The following is a 26,322-nucleotide window of genomic DNA, read 5'->3' as shown; positions in this document are numbered from 1 at the left end:
CCAAATACATCTTTCCCAGTTTCAGGGAGATGAACATAAAGTGTAATGGCTTCAGATCATCTCCATTACAAATTAAAAATATAATATTCTTTGTGGAGGATTCCAGTGCAAGCTTCATTAAAAATATATAATATTGTAGGATGAATAGCTCTGCTTCCCCAAACCACCAAACCACTCTTTTCGACCTCCTTTTGCTGTTTTGCAGAGTTTCACAGAAATGTAGCACAGAATGACTCAGAAATGGCTCAATGAAATCATCACTTACTGTTTGTTGTGCTGAGACTCGTACTTGCTGCTGTAGTCACTGCTGGTGGTTGTTGTGTTGTACCTTGTGGTGTTTGTGATGTAGCATTGGGTGAAGAAGATGTGGAGCCTAACACAGGACAGACATTGAGTTTATTTCCTCAATTTCGTACACACACATAACACACACATACTGCCTTGCTGGCAGACTAGTTTTAAATTATCAAAAGGATATTTAACTGAAATTCAAGATCAACAGGGGCAAGGCCCCACTGACTGCAGGAAAAGCCACCCCCTGCCCCACAGTGGGTCATTCCACTACAGACAAGCCTGCAATAATGCAGTTAGAAGGTGTATCTTGGAGCTTCTTTTAAGCCTGACCAGAAGGAAGCTCCTGCACACACCTGAAAGGTTTCACCAATGTAAAACAAATTCCCAAAACAAAACAAGAGGCACTGCTGCCCAATTTCCTCAATGACCTCTAGAACAGCTTCAATTAACTCAGAGATTTTCACTTACTGCTTGTGATGGTTTCATTTGTAGTTCCCACTGCAATTGTTGTCAGCACTGCTGCTGCCAATGTTGTTTGTGGAGATGTTGTAGTCACAGGTTCCACTATGGCAAGAAAGGTATTCACATCATTATGAATGTATTTTATCATGCCTAAATAAACATCACATCCCTCTAGCTGTGTTCTCTTACCAAGGCAGTGAATTTCTGTTGAAAGGCTGGCCCTCACAGAGCTTTATTACACACACATTTTGAAAGAGGATTCAAAGTACATGTGGTTGGCTTCAGAGGGAGGTTTGGCCTGTGAACAGTCTGCAATTGCCTGCTGAAAGGTAGCAATTGTACCTTCCAGCCAGCCCCTAAAGGAGAAGCACATGATCTTTGGGTGTTATGCAGAGGTGCTTGGCTTGACTTCCAAGAGAAGAAGAGAGGGGAACAGAGCCTGGTGTGGATGGATGGATGGATGGATGGATGGATGGATGGATGGATGGATGGATGGATGGATGGATGGATGGATGGATGGATGGATACACTGTGCTGCTGGACTACCCCTCTAACCAGCACGTTGCTGCGTAGCTGTTTAGAGCTAAAAGGGAACAGATTTCATTAGTCTTTGAGCAACTTTTCCATGTGCTTGCCCAAATTGACAGGCATTTGTGTCCTCATTGACCAGCCTTCTCAGACCTTCTTCCCCTGCATCCAGATTTCTGGGTAAAAGGGAGCAGCCAGCAGGCCCTCCTCTTTGGAGTATAGTAAAGCTTAGGACATTGTGGACAATATGAATAGTATTCTCTAGTAAATTATATTTCTTGGGGGGAACTCAGTGTCCTTTGTAAGGTGACTCCTACTCCTGTCCAGAACAGGAGTGAGACTTGGAGGCCAGGGGGAAGGGAAACGACACCTGCAGGCAGCAAGGATCCCTTCCCAGCCACTGCTGGTATGGAGAGATGGGGACAGAGTTGGCCAAACTTTACTAAAACAACAGCAAGGCTTTAATCACCCTGTCTTGCTGTGCATGGATGGTGTACTGCAGGTCCCATGTACCGCTGGCACTTGCTCAAAGAAATGGACTTACCAAATTAACAGCCAGAGAATTTGGATTTAAAACCCTATAACTAACCAATTTAAGAGTCCAGCTTTCGATTCTGTGATCTAATGCAAACAGGAGTGCTACTGGCAGCTACAGAGGCTCAATTAAATACTTGACAACTACTACCTCTACCTACATATCACATCTTCTAGCATTTTTAATGGATGGCATATGTGGAAGAATAGGAATAAATAATTACACCCCATGTAATTTTCTCTCTTATGACTTAAGTACTTCTAAATGTAATATTCACACTGGAACTTTTGAAAAATAACAGGCTTTCTTTCTATGCTCTCAGTTTTCTGGCTGTTCACCTAGAATAGCAATGCCTCAAGGAATGGGCCTCCTTGTTCCACACTCACAAATTGCTTTAATCTCATACTGGGTTTCTAATACTTTTCTAATAGTGGCATAAATATCAGCACTGCTTTCCCTTCCATGACAAAAAGCTGCAAGAAAAATTTCAGTGAAACATTCAAAGAGTTAATTCACTGTGAGTGTTGGGTGTTTATGAAGTGTCTTTTAAACAGACATAAACATCAGAGTTTTTGAGAATTACATAGAACAATACAATTTGAATAGGTCTAAATCTGCTGTAACAAACAATATATATCTATTTCACCTGGTTGCATCTTATCCACCTCCATTACTAGCACTTCAATTGCATACCTCATATTCTTAGTGCTTTCAGCTCCACAGCAGGCTCATTAGTATCCCCAGTTATAAAAAATGGAAAACAGTGTGCATGTTTTCTTCTCTCACACATAACTTATTAGATGCAGCAGTCTTCAACATTCAGACTAATAAAGGAGCTCACATGATTGAAATGTGGTCTATATTGATTTTTCAAATATTTTCATAACAAAGCTGCACAATAAAGAGAACTGAGCGTGACAGCTGAAGATGTCAGAATTGCAGACCAGAATCACAGACTTTTAACATCTGAAGCAGGTATTTTCTTTGTTAAATCCTCTTGAACTGGGACTCTTTGGTAATTTATTAATCTCTGATCACCCTCTAACCACTCCTTGAGAGCATAAGAAACCTCTTACAGCTGAAATAAAAAGTGTAGCCTGCTCAAATTAACTGTCTCCATACTAAGATACTTCAATCCTTTATTTGCAAGAGTTTCATAAGAGATTCGGGTAAGTACATTGCTCTATGACCACCCTGTATGAAATAATTCACCTGATTTCACCTAGAATTTGGAAAAACTGAAAGCCAGAAAGACAATAGGATCTTCAGAACACCAGATAACAGCAAATTGGAAGTCTTACCAGCTGTTGATGTTACTGCAGAAGTGGTTGAATTGACAGGAGAGATTTGAACGTCATCTTCTGAAAGAAACATAGAAAGAATTATATCACTTCTGCACCTTCCAGATCTATTTAGCACTACGTAGTCATAAAAGCAGAGAGCAGCGTGAATCTTCCTGGAATATCAAGTTCAGAAGCTTATTAGCAGAAGCAACCAAATCATAATTATCCTACCAATATTTTCAAGCTATAGCCTGAATCTCTTCATTTTGCCCTGACTGCTGTAACGGAGAACATCTGCTACTGCTTCCCACCTTGGACTGCATGCTCTTTTCCCACTGGTGTCTCCCAGACTAGTTGGGAGGGGAGAAATGCAGACAATTAAGTGGTTTTTGCTATCTCCTCCTCTCCTAAGATACTACCATAGCTGCTCTGAGTCTTCAGGGGGAAGGATTGACTAAAATAACTGGCCACAGGAGTAAGCAGCTCTTCTCCTGCCTTGAAGTAATGAAATTGTACTAGCTCTCTTGTTAGTAGAAGCACTTCAGGAGGGCTTTTCACCATCACCCTGATCCTTAAAATTGAGAGGAAGAGAAGAATTCCTACAATGTGGCTTGAGAAGCACCACATTGAAAGACTGACTTTCTCCATTGCCCTCAATGCAGTGCTCCAGCAACTGTGGTTTTATAGCCATAAATAATACATCTTAAAAGATCATTAATAGGTAGCTCTTCAATATTACAAAACAAATAAATCATCCAAAAAAGAAACTTCAGCAAACAAAAAGCAAAATAACTTCTGTCTCTTCTTACTGTGCTGCAATGTTGCAACATCAGAACTCAAAACCTGTTTTGGCTTCAAACAAGATTTTCAGTCTTATTGCTGTAGTTCATATTTTTCTACAAAAAGAAATTAGGGGGTGTTGAAAGGGGTGAAAAAGCTGCACTGCCTCAGAAACAGGCATTTCTCAACAATTTTAGGTGGCTGTGAGACAAGTGTGGGCACATTTGTGGAGGAATAGATCAACTCTGACTGAATGGGAGAGGAAAATGGCACAGGCTAATCCCCATGTGCTGTCAGGTTTGAAGCGTGACATCCTGTCAGGCTGCATTAGCATGCTGTAATACAGACATGCTGAACTGAGTCAGGACAGCATGTCAGTATTCTTGTGTGACTCCATTCATGGTAATATCTGCTGGCATTCTCTCTTTTTTTGGCTACAGGGCAGAACAGTCAGTTTTGTTCCCTTTGCTCAGTGTGCTGTGCTCCGATTAACATTTCACGAGCACCACCCGAAGCCTGCAAGAGCCACAGACCTAACCTGGAAAAAAAAAAAGCAATATAATACAATTGCAGGGCTCTGCAGAAATGTATTAAGATCTGATCAGATGAGCCCTTAAATCCCTCTCCAAGTAGTGTGTTATCAGCCCTGTTGGCCCCTGCATGTTTCTAATGGGTCTCAGCTTCTTCCCAGTGAGCCCCACTTTCTTGGGCATCTTTTCTAGATATGCTGTTTCCTCCATAATGCCTTGCCACAGCACATGCTGGCCCAGTTTGACATGGGTATAGCCTATATAAAATAAATGAGTCCCCTATGGGCCTGCTGCTGCCCCAGCTCACTCCCCAGAACACGTGGACAGTCACACCATGCCCAGACTCTTTCACACTGCATTTAAAATACAGCTTTTCTTGCCATTTAGTTACCCAGTCAGAGTAATGCTTCATAGCCTACACTTGAAACACTTGGAAAACAAATTTTATTCAGAGAACCCTAAAGGCAATCTTGTTTCCCTAAACAGAGAGAATTTTCCCATCTTTTCATTCTCATTATGTGCTGCTGAAAAAGCTCCTGTAATCCCCCACACCACAAGGCCACAGCACTGGAACAGAATGTTTTTTCAACAGTGCCTACATTTCATATGGTTTTGTTTTAACATATCTCAGTACCTACCATGTCTGTAATGCCAACTAAATGTACTAGCTGGCCAATCAGCTTGTTCCCAAACTCACTGTTCCCAAAACTCTTCCTCTAACTCAGCATGACTTAATAGGAAGCTCATTAAAATACTTAGATTATTCATCCTTTAAAGGTGCTCCATTTAATAACCATGTTGACAGGCCAAAGTTTCCTCAAAACTAAAAAAAATGTGAGTATAAGTCACAGTTTTGTTATGACTCACTATTTGTTGATTTTATCACAGGTTAGAGATAAACTAAAGTGAATTCAATTAACAGAGTACAATAGAGTTTTATGAATTAATTGTTTTCTTAAAATGGTGCATAATTAAGTATACTTTAAAAATAAGTTGAAAACATCATGCAAAAACGTTTTAAACTTGACAGAATTGTAGGGGGGAACTGTTAGATTAAAAGATATGATAGAACTTGTGGCTTATTATGCTCTTATTTGCAATGTTAAATTGTAACTAAGGAGAATCCCATGGGGGATAAAAGCAAGAGATCAAAAAATTATAGAGAAAATAATTTTCATTATTAGAGATTGCTGATAGACAAAAAGAGGGACAAAAATCTTTTATTTTTCTGCACATATCAGGTTGGCTGCAGCCTCAGAAGGTGGACAATTAAGTTACAACTGCCTGGTTTTTTAGCAAATTTGAATGCAGAGATCCCTTCAATATGAGAGCACATGGATGTACTTTGATGTAGGAGTAGCCAAAATCTACTCAGCAATTATTCCCACATAGAAACCACTGCCATTTGCCATGCTTGCTGGCAATAAACCCAGCTAAAAGAGCATGGGAGGCCTGTGATGCAACACCCTTGTGCTGGGAGAACACACATGGAGCTAAAAGGCTCTCTGAAAGAACACTGTGCTGAGTAAAGGGGGAATGCTGGAAAAGGAGAAAAAGGAAAATGGAAAAAAAACAACATGTCTTAAAGCGGATAATAAGCAAGAAGAAATCCAAACTGGGAGAAACATTAACAGGAGAGGAAGAAGAGAAGGGTAGAAAAGTCTAGAGATAGTCAGGCAGGGTCACAGGGAAAAATGAAGGAATTAAGAAGAGATCCAGGAACATGTGACACATGGCCACAAGACCAAACTGAAAAGAGAGTAACTGTTGCAGCTGGTTTGGGTTTTTTTGTTATTTTTTTTCCAGGTTCACAGATTTTACATTTATTGTCTTTTCTAGGTTGTATTTAAATGGTATATTTGTTCTAAAATGAAAACATTGGTCTTCAGATTTTGAAATGGATGAACTGAAGCACTGAACTTATCTTCTTCTTTTAAGTTCAGAAGGACTACTTGAATTTAGACAGGGCTTACCAATAGCCACAGTTGTCCTCAGACTGCAGCTTTTGATGTAGGCTTCAGTCTCTAAGAACTGAGCCTGGAGATCTCATAACCTTTTTTCTCTCTCTCTTATTATTTTTACCTTTACACTGGAAAGATAAACAGGTTCTGACCTCATGCTAATCAGATGCCTGTTGTTGCTATAACCAGGACAGAAAAAAAAAAAGAATGATTGCATGTTATTATATCAGTTCTTCTGTTTATACCCTACATGATACCAGAGGTCATAAACCACAAAGTTTAAAACACCCATGAAACAGATAATGCAAAACTGAATGCCAAAACAAAAACATTTTTAAAGATTAATAGATTGTTCAAAGTTTATATTGATTATATTCATTACAAGAATTACTGAATTTAAGTATGGTTTAACATCAATATCTAACTTTGAAAATAAATTATTTTTATGGAAAAGTCACTGTTGTTACAGATAACAAGTGGAATGGCCTGTTTGACATTTCTTTCACTTGTCATTGCTCTAGAAAGACAAAACCATATAGCTAAAATCCTTTCATTCAAATTAAATACTTGGTCCAGCTTCAGAAGCATGTTAAGAAGTTTGTGGATTCTTGGAGGTGGGGAGTTAGCAGAGAACCATAAAAACCATCCAGAGTCTAGAGAAAAATGACCTCTCAGGAAAGTTTGCAAAAATTGCATTTGCCTAGAGAGGGAAGGATTAATGGAAGGCATAACATCAGCATCAGTGGGTGAGGAGCTGCAGCCAAGACAAAGCAATAAACTTATGTCCACTGAAGTTTGAATGAGAGGTAATGCACAAGGGAAATTTGGACTATAAACTCTGCAGGTATTTCAGTGCCTGTGTCAAACTCCTGGCATAACAGCCAGAAGCTGATGTTTTAACCATTTTGCTGATGAGGTTGCAACATATTCCCACTCCAAACCTGACCTAAAGTCTGTATATGGGAACAATTACCAAAGAGGTGTCCTGAGGAAACCTGCACATGATAATTCCTTCTTCAAGGTTATAAAGCAGAATATACAGGTGTTTATATTATGTTTGTCTATTATGTATTATCATAGAATCACAGAATGATTTGGGTTGGAAGGGATCTTAAAGATCATCTAGGTCCTACCTCCCTGCTGTTGGCAGGGACATCTTCCACTAGATTGCTCAGAGCTCATCCAGTCTGGTCTTGAACACTTCCAGGGAAAAAGTATCCACAGCTTCCCTGGGCAACCTGTTTCAGTACCTCACCACCCTAATTCTAGAATTTACTAATTAATTTAATTCTAATTTACTAGAATTCTAGTCTAATTCTAGTAAAAAATGTATTCCTGATATCTAACCTAAATCTACTCTCTTTCAGGACTTTATATTATGTTTTTTTGTGTGACTATGGACCTTTGCAACTACACATAAGTCAAGGAGAAGTCAAAGTTGTTTTTTTGATTTCTGTTCTTCCACACCATCAGGAGTAAACAGTGATCTCTTTCTAGCCTATGGTAATTCTGCCAGCCCTCATGACCATAAAAGAGCCTCCTGTAACTACAGTTCCAGCAGTACCCATGTAAAAACTGTATAGCTCATATTAAAAAAAAAAAAAAAATTGATCTTTCTTGAGAAAGTGATGGCTGTCCTTGTAAGAAAGTCTGGCACTGATCTGGGAACTGAGAGTTCCCAAGAAATAGCTGTTGCCAGACCATATACACAACTTGTTTACTCTTACCTTGGAGTTGTGTTGTCTCTTACATTTTTTCTTTCCTTTAATGGTGCTTCATCTCTACATTTTCTTATCTGATCTTTCCCCAGGCCCAGTACAGTCCTTGTACTTAGCCTATTTCTGTTTTCACTACTCATTTGTCTTTCTTTCCTATGCACGACCATTTACCATAAACCCCAAGACATTTTTTTTCTTTTTTAGTGCATTTTGTGTAAAGGTTTGTACATTATCATACATAACAAAAATATAGATGCACTGTTAGAAGAGGTTTAAGTTCAATTTTAACAGCATTGTTTGAAACCATCAACTCCTTTCTTGCTATTTGAAGATCAAAAATTAAGAAAAAAAAATCTATTAGTGAAACACTCCAGAAATAAATTTTTAGAAAAAAAGGATATCCACCAGATATTTTTTCCTGAAAGAATTAATCTTATAGAAGTAATACTGTTTCTAGCATTTAAGAGTTTCTAGCATTTAATCCTTGTGGACTCATACTTAAGATTTTCCTTCTAAAGCCACATAAACTAGATTTTAAATGGGAACCAAGATTCTGATGTAATCCTTTGCATGGCTGAAGCTGATAACAGCTGACATAGCAGATAAGTGTGTAGTGAAGGATATTAAATTAAACAAAGCCACTTGCAAATTTCATTAATTTGACGCAAACCCAAAAAACCCCACAACCTTAATGTTTTCATATTTCTTTATTATGCAAAGCAATACTCAAAGAGTGGTATGCCTCACACACATTCAGAGGAGCCTGTAACAGGACCTGCACACAACAACTCAGGCTGTGACAGCCCCTGGTGAAAGGAAAGCTGTGTCCCCAGCACCAGCCCCACACTGAGTCACTGCCACTTCACTATCATCAAAAGCCAGAATTGCAAAGTATTTTTCCAGCCTGGTCTCACAATGGTTTTGCACTGCTGCAAAAGCTCTTAGTGCAGCCTCCTGCAACATAAGCCATTTTCCACCTCAACATTTTCTCTGCTGTGAAATTCTTACCTTGGCAGCTGGAAGGACAACGTGGGCCCTGGACAAAGTTACACTGGCCATGTTTAAGGTGAACCCCTGAAAGGTGTGTTTAGATACTCCAGGGCAATGTAAAAACCATAAGGCAGAGAGAAAGGCCACATCCTTTGCTGCCTGATGCCAACCAGCTGGAAGTCTGTGATTCCTGCTGCCTAGGGAGGTGGGAAACCACCTCTGGTTTGCCAAGCTGTTACCTTCCTTTCAGTCACATCTCTCTTCAGCAGCAAATCAAAAACATACTACACAAATCCTGCATGTGGAGATCTTACATTTGAGGTCAACTTTCTACTTCTCTGTAGCTGCTGGTCGTGGTTTGCAGGCTGGTTGACAGAAGCAGAGACACCTGCTGCAGAAGAGTGGGGGAAATTTACAGGCATGAGCATAGGGGAAGACAAAAAGGCAGGGAGAAGAAGCTCCTGGACCAGAGACACATAAAAGCAAAAGCACCTGAAAACAGCTGAAAGAGATGGACATTAAGGAAAGGAGAGCATAAATGTAAACCCTCATGGCTAGAAAAAGAGACAGAGACAGGGCTTCTCCTGCATGGCATGGGAACAGGCAGCAGCAATTGGGGCAATGTGGGATTTGGTTTCTGCAGAGGAAACATAAACTGGGTGGGCTGGAGGCAGGCGGCACCAAGAGCTGAAGGGAGGAAGGAAAGGGAGGTAGCTGCCACAATTTTTCCAGCAGGGAACAGAGAGAAGGCAGGAAATGCAGCTTTGGTGCCAGCACTGCCCCAGAGCTCCTCCTGTTCACCCAGGTGTGGGGCTAGCACGACCCAAGGCTAGCATGACCTAACTGAGCACTACAGAGAGCTCCTGGGAATTACCAATCCCCAGGCAAAAGGCTCCCACAGAGCCTGCTCACAGCACCCAGGAAACAGCTCCTGCTCAGGGACCTGCTGCACAGAGAAATACTGACAAGGCAGATGCCAAGAACCAGCCTCTGCCAACGTGGCTGTAGGTTGGTGAGGGCTCCCCTCCTCAAAACATTAATGAGAAGTGTTGGATGATTGTCCCCGTGTTACTGAGTATTTGAAACAACCCAAGCACAGCATGTGTGCTTGTGTGGACATTAGAAATCTGGGTACTCAAATAGCCAGTTTTAAGTTTGTGTGGGTTTTTTGTTTTTTTTTGTTTTTTTGTTTTTTTGGTTTTTTTTTTTTTTTTTTTTTATCACCTTAGAAGAAATGCAAACTCCCTATCAAGCTTTTTATCAAAAGTTTTCTCAGTGAGTCTTCTGCTCACATGAAGCTTGGTGGATATCTCTATTACTGTGTACTACAGAGGATGAGTGCATTGTTTACTCTCCACAGAACAATAAATGTGCTCAGCATGCTCATCAGCACTCCAGCCTGGCTTGAATGAAGGCTCCAAGCTCTGAACTTCTCTTTATTTAAACTTGTTAAAACTATTTAATAGATTTTAATTAAACCCTTTAAAGCTATTTAAAGCACCAGATTTCCATCCTTTGATTGTGATATAGTTGTTTGTCCATGTGTAAGATAAAAGATAGAAGTTTCTAAGGACTATATTATAGCACAAAAAATGAAGTGCCAACCTCCCCCACCACTACCTTTCTGTTAGTCAAGCTAAATAATTTTGAAAAGTGACCTTAGTAGGTGCAATTTTATATAGAAAGCTTTATACATGTTCTGATTTGCTGAGCAGAAGAAGAAATAAAGGAGAGGCTCTTCCCTTGCAACAGATAGGAATCAGAGTGTTGGTACAAGTCACCCCCATCCAAAAGGCAGAGAGAAAACTAATGCTTACAATGCTTTTTCCTTAACATGCTATTTGCAAGCTTATTTTTGTTTCCCATGAAAGAGCACATTTGGGTAGGGCAGATTCAAAACAGCCAGAGCAGAAGCTGAGCCTGGGTCTGCCAGTAGCTCTCCTTTTCAATGTGCTGCAGAAGTTAGCAAAGTCATATAGCTCTGTGCTATGTTTGTGACCCAAGTGCATCTCCAGCAGCATGACTAATTGTATAATTCAGGAAAGGGTCACTGCAGTGTCTGCTGTGATATATTTATTTTTAGAACATCCTGCATCAGCCTAGACACCCATTTTAGCCAAACCCGCCCATGCCACACTGTTCCTGACAAAGCTCTGAAAGCCTCTGGAAGATCAAAAAGCAGTTCCTGTCAGAAAACTCTGTGGAAACACCATAAATTGCTTCTATAATTAATGTAATTCCATGCTCAGTGGTCCATTGAGACTCACTTCATCTTTTCCACACTGCCTAGAACAAAGGTTAAATGGTACAGAATATCCCAAAGGGAAGGCCCCAAATGGGCTTTGCAAGCCCTGAGTGCAGTACAGTCTCACTGGAGTTACTTTACATGCAAGGATGAAGGGTATACTTTGAAAATATCTCATATAGTTGATGAAGACCACCTTGACTCTACCTTGCCAAGCTGATTGAATAGTCTTGTTATTCCGAATTTCTACCAATCTGATACAATTGCTAAGATCAGATGCAAAACTGAAACTCTTTTCTTACAACCTTCATATAACATAGAATTCCTATTTAAAAAACAAAGCTGCTCTACAAAAAGCACTTGAAACAGAGCTTCAGCACTGAGGACTTTGGCTGCCAAAGAGCAGTGGGAGCTGCTGCATTAGCCACACTGGCTCCCACTCTGCGAACAGCTTCCCAGTAGAGCAGAGTGGCCCACATTCAGGATGCCCAAGCATGTCCAAACCCTAGCTCCCAGTCAGAGCACTGGGAAGCCATGGTGATCCCATCATGCTGGTGAACAGCTGCAGACATCCCTTGTACCTTAACTGGCAATTAGAGCAACTGTATTCCCCATGACAATTACAACTGTTACAATTACAGTTGTGAAAAAGCTGTTCCATTCCTACACAAACCTTTCCTCCCATGAATAATCAATCCCCATTTTCCATTTTGCATCTGCAAACAGCAGTTTCTGCCAGCTCTTGGAAATGCAAGGTGAAAGCAATTAGGGAACAAGTAGACAGTGCAGTACAAGAAAGCATCTCTTAGCCAGTAAGATAAATTGTGCACTAGTTCACCTAAATTCAAGAGCATTAAGACATGCCAGCCACATGACTCCATTAGCACTGGGAATGGCTTGCGTAAGTAGTGGAATCTTCTGGAGCCATTTGAACTAGACAGGATAAAATGTGCAGAGAACCAAAAAACCACTGTGCACTGGACAGATTCTTTTTGCCTCTAGTATGTGTGCAGTGTCCTTTCTTTGCACATCTCAGGGACTGGGTTATTTATCACAGATCTTAAGTAAGTCCTTTGTTTTTGTTGTTGCATGGTGCAAACTAGTGAGTTGTTGCAAGCCCAACAGTTTCTTAAATACATTTGTTATCTTCTGAGTAACAACAAATACATTCACAAACTACTCTAATAAGAAAAAAACCTTCCTAAAGAGAACTTAAAATTGCTCTGCTGGAAGAGCCTTTCTGGGCAGCTAGCCTTTGGTGTAGCTACAACGTCCAAGGGTTATTTGATCTGAATCAAAAAAGAGCATGTCCAGACTCCATCTGGACTCCATGGGATGTCCAGAAAGCTCTATAATCCAAAGAATTCAACAGTTTCCAGAAAGAGATTTTAACAGTTCTGTGCAAGAATGGGTAACGACAACTGAATTGCTCATTGGTCCCAAACACTTCCTTCAGTACACAGGAAAAGCAGTAAAAAATTAAGGAATATATGGGGCTCTAATTATTTCAGGTAATTAATATGCAATGGAAAGACATCTCAACAAATATGTATTTTACAGAGGAAAATAATGCAAATTGGCCAGGAATGTTAGTAAATCTCCTGTCACTGTTTTCCTCAGACCAACTAAAATCCAAAGCTTTTGCCATTCTTATCAGCTGTTACTTCAATAGCTGAATTTCTCAAGTCCAAAACCAACATTAATATCTCACGAAAGATTATGAAAGAAGAAATCTGCAGGAAGCATAAACATCTCATTTATATCATCATGTTAATTGATTTAACCCTAAAGTTACACTGGCACTCCTCAAACCAAGCACCACACTGAGAAATCACACCATTAAGACAAGCTGAATGTGCTTTTTAGAATGATTACTTGTAGAAATCTTCAGACAGAAAGGCTGATGCAGTGCTCCCATCCCAGCAAAATCCATCATTTTGTCAGAGTGATAAGACAAGGCAGAATGGTTACAGCAGATAATTGTGATGCAAAATTATGTGGTACTTGCTCTGTGGTTGCAGAAACCTGAGATGCATTGCTCTCCTCAACATGCAGCTAACACCCAGAAGCACAGTACTGCCATTGGAAAACAAAAGGGATTCAAAATTGTTGTAAACTACTCTACTGATCTACTGATAAAGAGGATAAACTTTGCACTTGTACCAAAGGCAAGCATCCACTTCCCACACAAAAGCAGTTGGAAAATCCTTGCCCCATTCCTAGTTTGAAAAATAACCTTTGAGCATCAGCTAATTAGTCTGGCCTGAAAGGGGTTGTTGGCTACTCTGACTGCCAGAAAAAAAGGTATTTTGAAATTAATTTGGACCCTTCCAGACCAGCCTCTAGTACATGTATGAGTGGCAGTAGAGGGCTTCCTCCCCTTCCTACAACACCTCAGCAGATCACACTTGCTGAATTTTATTCCAAGTCATCCTCAGCAAGTGATGATCAGCTCAGTCTTCTTGGACAGGGAGGTAGGGCCAGAAGGCAGAGTGTGGAGAAAAACAACATTAAATTGTGTCAAACCCCTTTTCCTATCACAGGTAGGTTTGGATGATACCACATGCCACTGTTAGGGCATCCAAGGATCCATTTCCACTAGAGGAATGCCAAGGTATCACTACTTGGTGTCAGCTGCTGGAACAATGACAGTGACTTGCAGGGCAGGACATGGTGCAAATCAGGGGTTTGACCCCTCTGTTTGAAAAGGAATTTTAATAGAGAAACCCATTTCTAGAGTACTAGTAGAAAACAAAACTAGATGTTTGCCTTCTAAAGGAGCCAGGTCTTTCATTCTTGACTTGTGGTTGGAAATAACATTTGCTACGCACAACTCCAACTTTGTCTCTCTGTTTACAGAATTGCAAAATAAACCCAGGCTTCTCTGAGCTGCTGCAGCAAAAATTACAAACAACACCACCCTCTCCCCCACTTCAAAAGGGCCATAAATAAAAATTACAATTTTCCATGAGAATTTACTGATTTTACATGTTGAACTTAGTCTGGCTATCAAATAGTACTAGTTAAAAATACTCCCATCCCAAGGTTAAGAGTTTCTTAAAGACTAATTTCAATTTGCACTTTTTCAGTACAAATTACAGTACACAAAAAAAAATGTTCAAGTACTTTAGCAGGCTTTTCCACATAGGACTCAGATGTGTAAACAATATGAGTCCAAGGTGCTTTCCTATTTAGGAAAAAAACCCCCACAAAACCAAATCAAACCAAATCAAATCTCAGCAGATCTTTTTTCCTAATTTATAAACTAATAAACATTAATAAGAACTCTAGGCTTGAATACAGATAAAAAGAATCAGCTAAAGAAAAGAGAAAACATTCTGGTAAATTTTCAGGAGAGGCAAATAATTTTTGGGCATGTTATACAGCATTATGTATTCCCTGGTTTGGAGCTGAATGCTGTAGGCAACTTGCCCTTCATATTCAGTTTCCATTTATTTTGGCTGTAAATCATAACCAAGCAGGTATCAAGCCATCTGCTTCTATCCTCACTAAACACAGTATACTTGCTTTCAGGTTTGAGGATACAACATGCATCTTTCTTCTGTCCAGTAATAAATACACCTTTAAAATCCACTAGGCAAAAACTGTCCCAATATGCAAAGGATCTAATGAAAGAAAGGAATGTGGCATCAGGGAGAAAAAAAAAACAAAAAACAACAAAAAAATCTGCACAGGAATAAAAATTCAATATTCCATTAGGGGCTATCATAAGCTACAGTATGATTTTTGAAAAACTAGTCTTGGCAAACTGCTAGAAACAGTGAAAGTACCAAATGCAATTTTTTTTTTCACAACAGGCAAATTCTCGAGACATCCAGAGCTTTGGCTCAAGCAAGTTAAAGGTGTAAGAACGGAATATCTAAAGCCTATTCACACTTCTCAAATTTTCAGAAATGAGAAAATGATCCAACTTTAACTGTTCTGTGCCTTGCTGGTTGTCCAGGGAACAAACATGAATAATAACCCAGAGTGAGGTGAGACCATTCTCAAAAGCTTTCATTGCTTAAAACAGTTTAGTTAGTATCCAATTTTTAAAATTAATTTTTAAAGTACTTGAAGGCTTGTGAGCAGGGAGTACAGAAGATGGAAAAGGCTATCCATCTCCTCTAATTTACATCAACAAGAGCAGCATTCAGACAGCTGCAGATGTGTGTTATCACTACAGGAGCCCTGGCTTAGTGGAACTTTTCTCAAGCTATCAGCCTGGGAATTGGAACTGATCAGCTGTGGGATGCTACAGAGCATTCCTTAATGACAAAGGGAGCTAGGAAACTTGTATTTTAGGGCTGATCCACAGTGAAATGGAACAGCTCCAAATTACTTCAGGGACATTTGGACCTAACTCTCAATGCCAAGATTTGCTCCTACCTTTCAAAAAAGAAAAACTCCCTTGTTTTTTTGTAGTGCCATCAACTTTGACAGAGCACTTGGATAGAGCTACTTCTGGATGTTAACATGGGTCAGCCATCTGGCATTAATACCCCAGCCCTGGATGTGTCCAACCAAGGTGACACATTCCAGCTCCTCTGCTCAGGTGCACAACCTGGACACATCCAGCCCGTGGCAGGAGGAGCAGAGCCCACTGTGCTCTGCCATCATTTCTGCAAGAAACCAGCCTGGGGGCCTGAGTGAGAAGGATGCAGTGCTGTGCCACCAGCACCCTGTGGAGGATGTTTGCTGTCCTGTGCAGCCACAGCCACGCTGTATTCCAAGACCAAAGCTCAGGAAGATGCAACACCTAAGCACTTCCATTATAAACACACGCCAAGGCTTCTCCTCTCATCTTTTAGAAGGAAAAAAGTTCACTTTTACACATTTTTAAAGTCATTACATCCTAAGGCTGACTCAAGAGCATTCATATTTGATTACTATAATTTGACATTGTATTTTTTCACATATTCCAGTGCTACCTGTTTAAAATTGGAAATGCTATGAACCAACCTAGAATGCATTTTTATTTGAGCTACATTTTGGAACAGGTAAGAATATGCCATATGCCAGGAGAACTAAATACTTGAGATGAGCATGAAGGAACTCCTGTTTTAAGCACATCATTTAACTCCCAGTGGATTGAGAGAAGTCTAGGTAGGAGGAACAGGTTGTCAGGGGGCTAGCAGCCTCCACTTCTGTACATAACAGAGCCTCTAGTAATGTGCTGACAGAGGGCAGACTCCACCAGAACATTAGGGGCTCTTGGGGATGAAAGATCCCAAGACAAGTTAGGCAACTGCATAGAAAAACACTATGAGCATACAGCTGAAGACAAAGCATGGAATTTGGAAACCCCACAGGAAACCAGGTATGATCTTTACTAACCACAGTGGAAATGTCCCGGTCCACTTCTGTATTACATATAAAAGATACACAGATAAGCACCTTGTGTCTAGCACATGAAAATGCTGGAAGTCCATACATTTGTCTTTGTGAGTTTTGAAGGCAAACTACTCCAAAACCTGGGGGAGGTAGTATTAAAACACCAGGGAGTGATTTGACCTTCTCTAAAGATTACTGATAATTTTAGAATACTAAAAACAGCTGGAGAAAAGTCTTGTTGCTATCTCCAATGCTCAAAAATGGGAGACTGAGCACAAGGCAGACTGGTGTGAGTCTCCTCACCATCTTCAGATTACAAAATTCTGCTGTTACAGCCCAGATGACCAGAGTACTTTAGGGATCACAAAAAGTGGAAATCCAAATACTTTGGTCCAGCTTTGCACAACAGACAATAAAGCCACTTCTGTCTTAACAGGTTGATGCATGGGGTTTCCTGAAGCAAGCTTGTTCAGAGAATTTACTTACTTTCACAAGGTAAATAAAGACATAGTCCAAATTTCCCCATAAATTTTCTTAATTTTCTAATGGGAATTTATCAACAGAATTTCACTACCACATCTACCTTGCAATCAAGTGTCAAAAATTACTTTTCCCCTGTTTCTGCAGAGCCAAAATTGTTCAGACCAAATGTATCATATATAAGATCTGCTTATTCACTGTCATCAGTTCTGCCACGTTCATATCGTGCAGAGGAGGGAAATTCCTTTTTTAAGAAAGGACTGTATAAAATTAGCAGGATTCCTCCCACCTTTGCATGTTTCTTTACGGACTGTTGTGTTTAACATGCTCTTTTTGATGCAACTCCACTTTGCTTTTCAGAAATTGTGAAATTAAAGCTTTGACAAAGACAGGAAGACTATTTTTACTAGGAGTAGCAGACAGAGAATAAATAGTACTTCAACATAGACTTTTGGGGCTTGTACTTAACATAATTTTAAAAGCACTTCTTCCTGTGGCACAGGCTTATTTTTAATCTCTTTTATTGATCTGTTTTCCTAACAGCAATGAGCCCAAGCAATAGCATAAGATACACTATAAAAGATTAGATTTCAACACACAACCTGGGAAAAAGTTTCTTAACTTTGCTTAATCTAGTATTATCAAAATTTTAAGTTCTGGTTAATAGATCCTTTTAAGGCAATCTATAGGCATTTGTGGAAGTTTTAGCCCAGAGAGAAGGGAAATGAAAGCATAGATAAAAGGCAGATTTTACTTCAAATATATCTTTTGACAAAGCTGATGATAGACTCTGGCCCTTGTTGCAGTTTCTTTCCCTTTCAGGTTTTACTAGTAAATTCTGTTTTAAAAGCATGGTCTTTCAAGCTGAATAATGAAAACATCAGTTCAGTGACCACCTGAACACCAAAGGTTGTATTAAAATGGTGCATTTAAGAACCATATCTAAAAGATATTGTACCCAGTAACCAGTATGACCCCTAGGCTTACACCCCTCATTATCTGACATTTGGTAAATGTTGAAAGCCCTTATATCTTTGAGGTCAAAATTAAGATAAATTTCTGAAAGACATTCTTGGCCAAACTTATTGCTGGCATAGTGCCAGGGAAATCTATCAGGATGGATGGATCTGATTTGCAAGAGCAAAAATTGTAAAATCTTTCAGACATTTCAATTCCTCCCTTAAAGCCATCTTTGAAAAAATGCTTTAACATGTAGAAGAAAAACAGAACTGAACACTTTTGTAAATATACCTCTGCTTTTGACTTCTCTCAGATTTAGGAATTTCATGACACCTAGAAAGAAAGCTGTCACAAAAATACAATGGCAGGAAAGTTCTTCACAGAACACATGTAACTACTGCCAGTTAGTGCCTTCTCCTCCAACACACAGTCTTTCAATCACTGCAGTAGAAATGAAAAAAAAAAGCACCCAGAGACTGACAGCTAAGCCTTTGTTCACAAACCACTCAAGAGATGTGACAAGTCAATCCAAAAAAGCCAAAGAACTTACCTCCTACAGTGCAAACACAGAGTAGAGCAAGGCAAAAGAAGGCAGTCCCCAGGAATTTCATGCTTGGTGGTAGTGGTGGTGGTTCAGTCAGCTTTCCCTTATGCAGCTGGGCAGGGAGTGCTCTCTCACTCTCAGGCAGGCCTTAATTACTCCGTGGAAAAAGGTGTGTGGTGACTGTGCCTGGTCACTGCCCATTCCTGCTTATTTTGGGGACTTTGATAAAGAACAGGAGGAAACACAACATACTCCCTCTGGGAGTTCAGTACAGAGGAGATTTATTGTTTCAGTCCTTACAGGAACTCCTTTTCTTTGGCAGTGAATCATGTTTTTGTTAATATATTATTTTGTTCTTCTTCAGTCATGAGGTCAGGAAGGTTTCTGAACAGAGGCAAGTCTTTCCTTAGGATATGCTACACATCACCATCTTTCATACTGGAGCTTGGGATACTTTTGAAGCACGTGTTTGTGAGCAGTGAGTGAGCCTAGGTAGTGCAGGATAAGACAGCCAGGAACAGCAGCAAAACAAGCAACAAGAGCCCTCATCTGGCTCTTTCCTGGGCTGTGTAAAGTGGCCCTGCTGAAAATCACAGCTACTTCATGTCAGAGAGCCTCCCTGAGAGAGCTGTCATCCTGCAACCAACAGGATGCAAGGGCAACCAGACAGGGAGAGGAAGTGGCTCTAACAAGGAGCCCCAGCAGCGAGAGGCTCTGGGATGTGTGGAGTTAGAGTTGGGGTGGGGGTTTTTTCTTTACATGAAAATGAGTCCTTTTTTTTTTTTTTTTTTTTTTTTTTTTTAAATCGGAAATGTTTCAACTAGCCTTGACTGTACCTGCTCCATTAGTAATGAAAAAGTTTTTTTATTCTTCTGTTTAGGTACTTGCTGTGCCATGGGATGGGAGTACAGACCCCAAAGCCAGCCTCTTACCTGAGCTGTCTAATCAGCCAGCACAGATTCTCACTCTCCCTCAGGACACACTGCAAAATGTTGGTATCCCTCCCCCTCACAGCAATTTCCCCAACTTCTGTGACAGAAACCTAAGCAGAGCTCTAGAGTTAAAGGCTATCAAAACATGATCTTGTAATAGTCTTGTGCTCTGCACCTTAATGATTCAAGGCAGCTGATGGCAATTAATCACAAACCTTCAACCACTGAGAATGAAGTGCAGTATGTTTGCTCTTCTCCCTCTTTATCAACTCTCAGGAAAAACTGTGGGAAAACTGACCTTATAAACAGCCTGACTAATTAAATAGTCAACTCTACTTAGTAATTAACTTTTTTTTTTCCTCACGACAGGTTCTAGCTATAAGGAAAAATTTTGGAATGGCTTCACATGCAGGAACTCCCAAGAGCTAACCTACAGTGCTTCCAGCTACAGTGCTGTTTTATCCATGGGATGAGGAAAATGGTAGCAGCTTGGCATTATGTGTGGAATCACAGAATTGTTTAGGTTGGAAAAGACCTTTAAGATCATTGCACCCAACCACTAACCCAGCACTGCCAAGTCCAGCACTAAAACCTGTCCTGAAATGCCACATCTACATATTTTTTAAATATCTCCAGGGATGATAAATCAACTGCTTCCCCAGACAGCCTGTTCCAATGCTTGACAACCCTTTCTGTGAAGAAATCTTTCTTATATCCAGCCTGAACGTCCCCTGATGAAAATTGAGGCCACTTCCTCTTGTCCTATTGCTTGCTAATTGGGAGAAGACTGACACAACTTTTGTTTAAAGAAATTACAGTGCTACATCTTAAGACTGTGACACATACTCTGCAGGTGACAGAAGCTGGTGCTCAACAGAAATGTGATGGTAGACAATGAAATTCTGACACTTCATTTGGACAAACTTGTGTATTTGCACCTGTGAGAGATGCAAACATGCAAGCACTCCATAGCTGGACTGTGTTCTCAGCATTATTGAAAAAGATCCCACAGAAATAAAAACTTGACTCAGAAAGTGGTGGGCCACACAATGACACTTTTGCCAAGTTCATCAGAGCATATGGCAAGGAGTTTCGCCAGTGCTCTGTTTTTATGCTCGTTTTCTGCTGATGTGGGACCTAAAGTTAGAATGGGCTAGGAAAGCAGTAAGTGCTGCAGCAGAAAGCCTTCAATAAAGATGACAAATCTGAACACAGAGAGTGAATTCCTCCCAGATTAGCACTGCTCCTAATGTAATAAGAGGGACTCTAACATTTTATTGCCACCACCTGCAATGTTAATGCTGAAGAAAGATACAGAAAGGGATATTATTTTATTGACTGAAATGAAATCTCTGCAAGATCTAAGAGGCATGAAAGTATGAAGACAGAATCCCTTGGGTTTTGAGACCCAGAGAAACTACCTGAATGCCCAAATGAATAATGGTTTGCTGTTCATCTGAGCAGCAACTCCTCAAGGAGTTGTTGCAGCTGAAGATGATGATGACTGTGATGGTTCCCTGCATCTCACTGAAGGCAGAAAGGGCACAAAGTGTTGCAGCCCTGCAGTAGCCACCCATCTTGTAGGTACAAGTGTGGAGAAGCCTCTCCAGCCTCACACAAGGGGTTGGGAGGGAAGGAAAGAGTCAAATGTGTTTGCCTTACACTATGTCATGCAATTCATGTTCTACATCAGAACACAACTTTCTTCTCCCTGAAACGTCAAGAGAACAATGTTCCTCCCAGATCTCCTGTCAATCTCAAAGGTAGATAACTTTTGCTAGATCAAACTTGGGCAGCAGCAGCAGCATGCACGTAAGAAATAATAGGAACAGAAAAGGGACAGCTCAAATAACTCACTGAAAGAAAAGTTCTGGATAAAGCTGGGTTGTAGTTTCTGGCTTGGATTATCTGAGCTGCAGAAGAGATCCTCACAACTCCTGTCAATGGAAACAATGTTTTTCTTTAGCAAGAAATAATTAAAGGTTTCAAAAGCTTCTAGAGATCTTTGCAGCGATAGGCTGTCCTTCTATGAGTTCACTGAAAATAATTATTTTTTTCCTTCCTACCAGGAAATAAGTTTTGCTTTATTGAACAAATATTTTTGGGGTTTTTTTCCCAAATCAAGAAACTTAGCCTCAGTGCCAGTGTATGCTTTGTTTTACAGAGGAATTTGGTTAGAGGTACTCCTGCCAACTGTGGTGTTACTGCCAGTGTTGGAATCTCTGGAGTTTCACTTCAAGCCTCGGAACAAGTGCCTATGTGACTCAGTTTCCACATCTTTTTACTTTTTTATAAAGTAAGGTTTTAGCCCTCCTAGTTGCAGAAGAAAACTTGAAACATGGCCAAAGAGCACTCTAGAGAATGAAAGGACTCTGTTTTAAAATACCACTATTTTGTAGTCCAATAAGGGTTGGGGTAGCATGAGTTATATATTCATTTTTGCCAGTGTGGTATTTCATTATTAAAGGGAAACCATTTCCAGTCACAGTGGATTTGCAGCTACAGCTTTATTGGTCTCTGGCTGTATTTATATATTCTTTCTTAGTTCACATTGCTTTCAGCATAACATTGCCTTTTCATGCAGTTTTCCTATGAGTTTCAAATAATCCCCTTCAGATTTAGAGAATGTAAAAATTTTACATATTGTTCAATATCCTTGAAGCACCACTGCCTAAAACAGGTAATAATGTGGACAGCAAAGAGCTACCTTGCTGTGGGCTTCTGGCAATTTCCAGTGTGGGTGTGAAGAGTCAATTCGTCAAAGTTTTGACAAAAGCAAAAATAAAAAGTTACAAAAAATACAATCTTTGGTGTTTTACTAAAGTGAAGAAACACACGGACTAAATTTTTCAGCCTTTCCCACTGATGCATGCTATCCTTTCCATTGATGGTTATTTTAACTCTTTTAGCAAAATGGTGAAATAAAGAGCAAACTAACCTCAAACTCTATTGTTTTGCTCCATCTGTATTTTATCAAACACACCTAAAGCAATTATTGCACCAGAAATTACCTATGACTTACCTGTATATTTCATTACACTTCCATAAACAGGGTAAATTTGCATTGAAAAATGCAGTTGTAACAGTGCAGAAATATTTTGTTCCATTTTGCTTTCTGTCCTTTTAAAAGTTGTTTTTAAAAGTACTTAGGTTTTATTATATTTATTAAAATTTTTATATAAAGTTAAACTTCAAAGAACTTGAATTTAGCAGTAGAAAACCAAGATATTTTAATGTCTATGTGTAGAAATTTCTCTAAAAATTCATGCTGTGGGACATATTAAAATGTAGATATTTTGTTCTGAATTTTTTTATGCAAACATTGGAATATTTCATGGACTAGAAATGTCAGTATCCAAATTCTTCTGCACAAAATCATATTAAAAATATGAAAGACCAGGCTCATAAATATATTTAAGTGCATAAAAACCCAAGACAGCCACCTTTACTTTGTAGGATGGAACTGCTTCAATCTCATTGACTTGATTTAGAGACAGTACAAATGTCAAAAATTCCACTAAATCTCCAAGTGCCTTTATGCAGGCAACTAAACACCAAAACACATTTAGTCTGTGGGTTTTTTTTTTTTTACAAAATCTATTTTTCAAGGCCAATATAATTACTGCATCTTTGGCCATCAGAGGATTGTTTATTTGCTTTTCCAACAGACTGTAACCATACCTGCTACCACAGAGCATGTTTTCCCTGCTCTTTCTTACTACATGTTTTTCCCACTCTTACACACCTGGCATCCTACTGATACACCACAGGGACTCAAAACGTGTTTGAAGGATCTGGCTCAATGTTTATTCACTTGCAATAGGTATAAATTGGGCCCATATTTGTAGAAATGGAGTTACAATGTGCAGTTTAACAGCAAAAGTCCTTCCAAGGGCAGAATCCCAGGTCCATTCTTTCACTATTGGTGAGCTACTGATGAGTAGATATTTTGATTTTGTTAGTCAGAGAGAAGCTTAAGCAGAACTACAGTGACTGAAAGAAGAAAGTTATGAAGGGAAAAATACTGCAGCCCTAGGTCATATTTCATGTTTAGGTATGGGCAGTCAGAAGAGCTGTAAGAGAGAGACCATAAACAGTTGTTCTAGGGTATAAAAAACAGCAGGTTTGCAAGCTTAGAGCAAGGAACTTCACATCATGTAAAGACTCACACGGAATGTGTTTATAGGATCTGCATCCTGTCCTGAGCTAATGAAATGGGAAACAGTGAGTCAGTCTCAGCTTCTCATGTTATTCAAAGTGCATGGAATGATTACTACGGCTGGCTGTCTCAGAAGAAACAAAACATAAATATGTGTTTGAATCGTGCCTTAATATTCCAAGTGTCCAATGCTATCTATCCAGAGATATAGCTCATCTTTATTGTGGTAAACTGCCATGAGCTCATTCTTCTTGGGCCTGGTTAAAAAACAGGCAGTGGTATGAGACTGCAGTGCACCCCAGAACTGAAAAGCAAGATGTGTTTTCTGTTCCAATTGTACTTGTCATTTTTACTGTGCAAGATGTTGTTAGACATCAAGCTGCTGAGCTGAGTTTCTGTGCTTTCTCTTTTCCATTTGGTTTCCTCTGCACAAGCAATGGAAAAATGTATCAGATTTCTCATCAGTCTTATGAGGGGATACTCTGTGCAGTGGTCTGTCTAAGCTATAGTTTCAAACAGTGTCAGCTTTGTGTTTAGGCCACTAATATCAGAAACATCTTAGAACATTATAAAATATCTGAATATAAAGAGCTTATTGTACTTGAATACAAGCATTTGCAGCTTTCCTAGCAGCCAACACTATTACTATGCTAGTATCCCAGCATGTATTATAAACATAAATTTTCATCCACTCATTAAAGGAATCACTGATAAAAATGTTTCCAGATTCCTCATTGCTCAGTTTTGTTTCTGTTCATAAATGTTGTGAGATTTGGAGGCATTGGACTACTTAGAAGACCCTGGGAGATTCTGAGCTGCAGGTCACGGGGCTGGAAAAAGGAGAGTTACAGGAGATTTGGCAGCTGCAGAGAATTTAATGCTGGGCAGATCGAGAGCACGCAGGAACAGCCAGGCCAGCACGCTCATTTCCTGCATCTCTTATTCCACCCAAAAAAACAAGGTAGAGATGAACACCTTCTTCTGGAGCTTGCAGCAAAGAGCCAGAATTCACATATCATGAATCTGAGACTGAGTTATACTCCAAGACAATATCTATCAGACATTTTTTTGAGCAGAGCCTCTCAAACTTAAGACAGATCTTCTCTGCTTGGCATTTTTCCTTGTGCTTATTTTTTTGTTGTTGTTGTTTTTTTTGGTTTTTTTGTTTTTTTGTTTTTATTTGCAGCTACCTGCAATCAATCTCCTGCAATCCAAATTCCAGCATTGATAGGCTTGAACTCTTTGTGGCTTAACCTCCTTATCCAGAGCAGCTATTACTGCTGCTCCTCTGTGTCTGGCTTCTCAGGCCTTCATTCCTTTGGTGTATTTCAGACTTCCTGTTGTCGCTATCAGAATGAGTCCTGCTGGCAAGCACTTTCTGACACATGCAAAATACAATGCATGTCTGGTCTGATAAGGAAACAACGTTGCCAAGAAAAGTAGGTAAAATCCCTGTGCCAAAATATACCCCCAGCATTCCAGCTTCCTAGAAGACTGCATATCTGCCCCTTAACAGATATCAAACGTCTTCCTGTTCTCTGCATTTCTAGTTTCCAATTTATTCAGCAATCCAGATGGGAATAAATGCTTTACACAGCATGTAAGAGTTAGGCAGTAAGTAGCCAACTGAAAATAAAAGTATCTTGGGCATCTGCTAGAAGCAGGTATTTTAGATCATCCACAAATAGCTGGAAAACACACCAAAAATATTTCACACATCCATACTTTTGGCAATCTCTTATATTGCTGGGTAGTTTGTCATCAGGTATGCACTGATTGATATTCATCTGTGCTTACACTCATATAAACTTTTGTTCCAGACAGCTGGGATAAGACTACAACTTTTTAAAGGGGAAAAACATCACACCAAACAACAGAAAAAAAATGAACGACCAGCATTCTGTGCTTTCACATACTGCACTTCAGGCTGTCCAGTAGCAATGAAAACTGTCTGTAGTAACAAAAAGCTGTTAATAAACCACTACATATTATGCCAATCACCTTTTTAAAATGAACTTTATGGTATACACTGTCAGATATTTGTAGTTATAAAACTATGTTCAGGGACATTAACATCATGGGTCTTTGCAATAACAACATCCTATCTCAATTTAACATTGAAAAGTGCTGATTTATAGTCAAGACCTATACAAATTTGGGGTACCATGAGAAGATGGCTAGGCAAAGAACAGTTTTTAAAAATTGCTTCTCTCCTATATCTCTCCATGAAGAGCAGGACCACATACAACCTACAGGTTATGCTCCAGCAGGTTAAGATAATTTATTTTCCTTTACAGCTGGATTAGATTGGGAGACTGTTAATTCCCATGGCTTGTCTAGAATGCAAAACCCCAGTGAATTCCAGTAAATCAACAGGAGTTACACTCAGATTTTCAGCACTTTAGACACCAAAGTTTATACTTAGCTTTCATTTTTGTTCAGTGCTGGGAGTAGCAGGTGGACAATTACTTCTGCAGATCAGTTATGTATGTTCCTTGAGGGATGGGCAAAGGAACAATGTCAAGGCTGTGACAGTGCTATTCACACAACCATCATTTCAGGCTGAGTACCCTCATCATGTTAATGA

At 39.7% G+C, this 26,322-nt stretch overlaps 1 protein-coding gene across 1 annotated transcript in view; it reads right to left on the bottom strand.

The window, feature by feature from the left end:
* Nucleotides 1-18,860, bottom strand: part of EMCN (endomucin) — a 52,022-nt gene extending 33,162 nt beyond the window's left edge. Inside the window, 5 exon segments of the mRNA XM_079307100.1 lie at nucleotides 266-373; nucleotides 763-858; nucleotides 3,121-3,180; nucleotides 18,651-18,774; nucleotides 18,777-18,860. Coding sequence (XP_079163226.1) covers nucleotides 266-373; nucleotides 763-858; nucleotides 3,121-3,180; nucleotides 18,651-18,774; nucleotides 18,777-18,845 — 457 coding nt within the window. The 5' untranslated portion in view covers nucleotides 18,846-18,860.
* Between the last annotated feature and the right edge of the window lie 7,462 nt (nucleotides 18,861-26,322).

The sequence above is a fragment of the Erithacus rubecula genome (assembly GCF_903797595.1).
Source record: "Erithacus rubecula genome assembly, chromosome: 5".
NCBI lineage: Eukaryota > Metazoa > Chordata > Aves > Passeriformes > Muscicapidae > Erithacus > Erithacus rubecula.
Note: the sequence above shows the minus strand (reverse complement) of the source record. Positions and strands in the feature narration are given on the sequence as shown.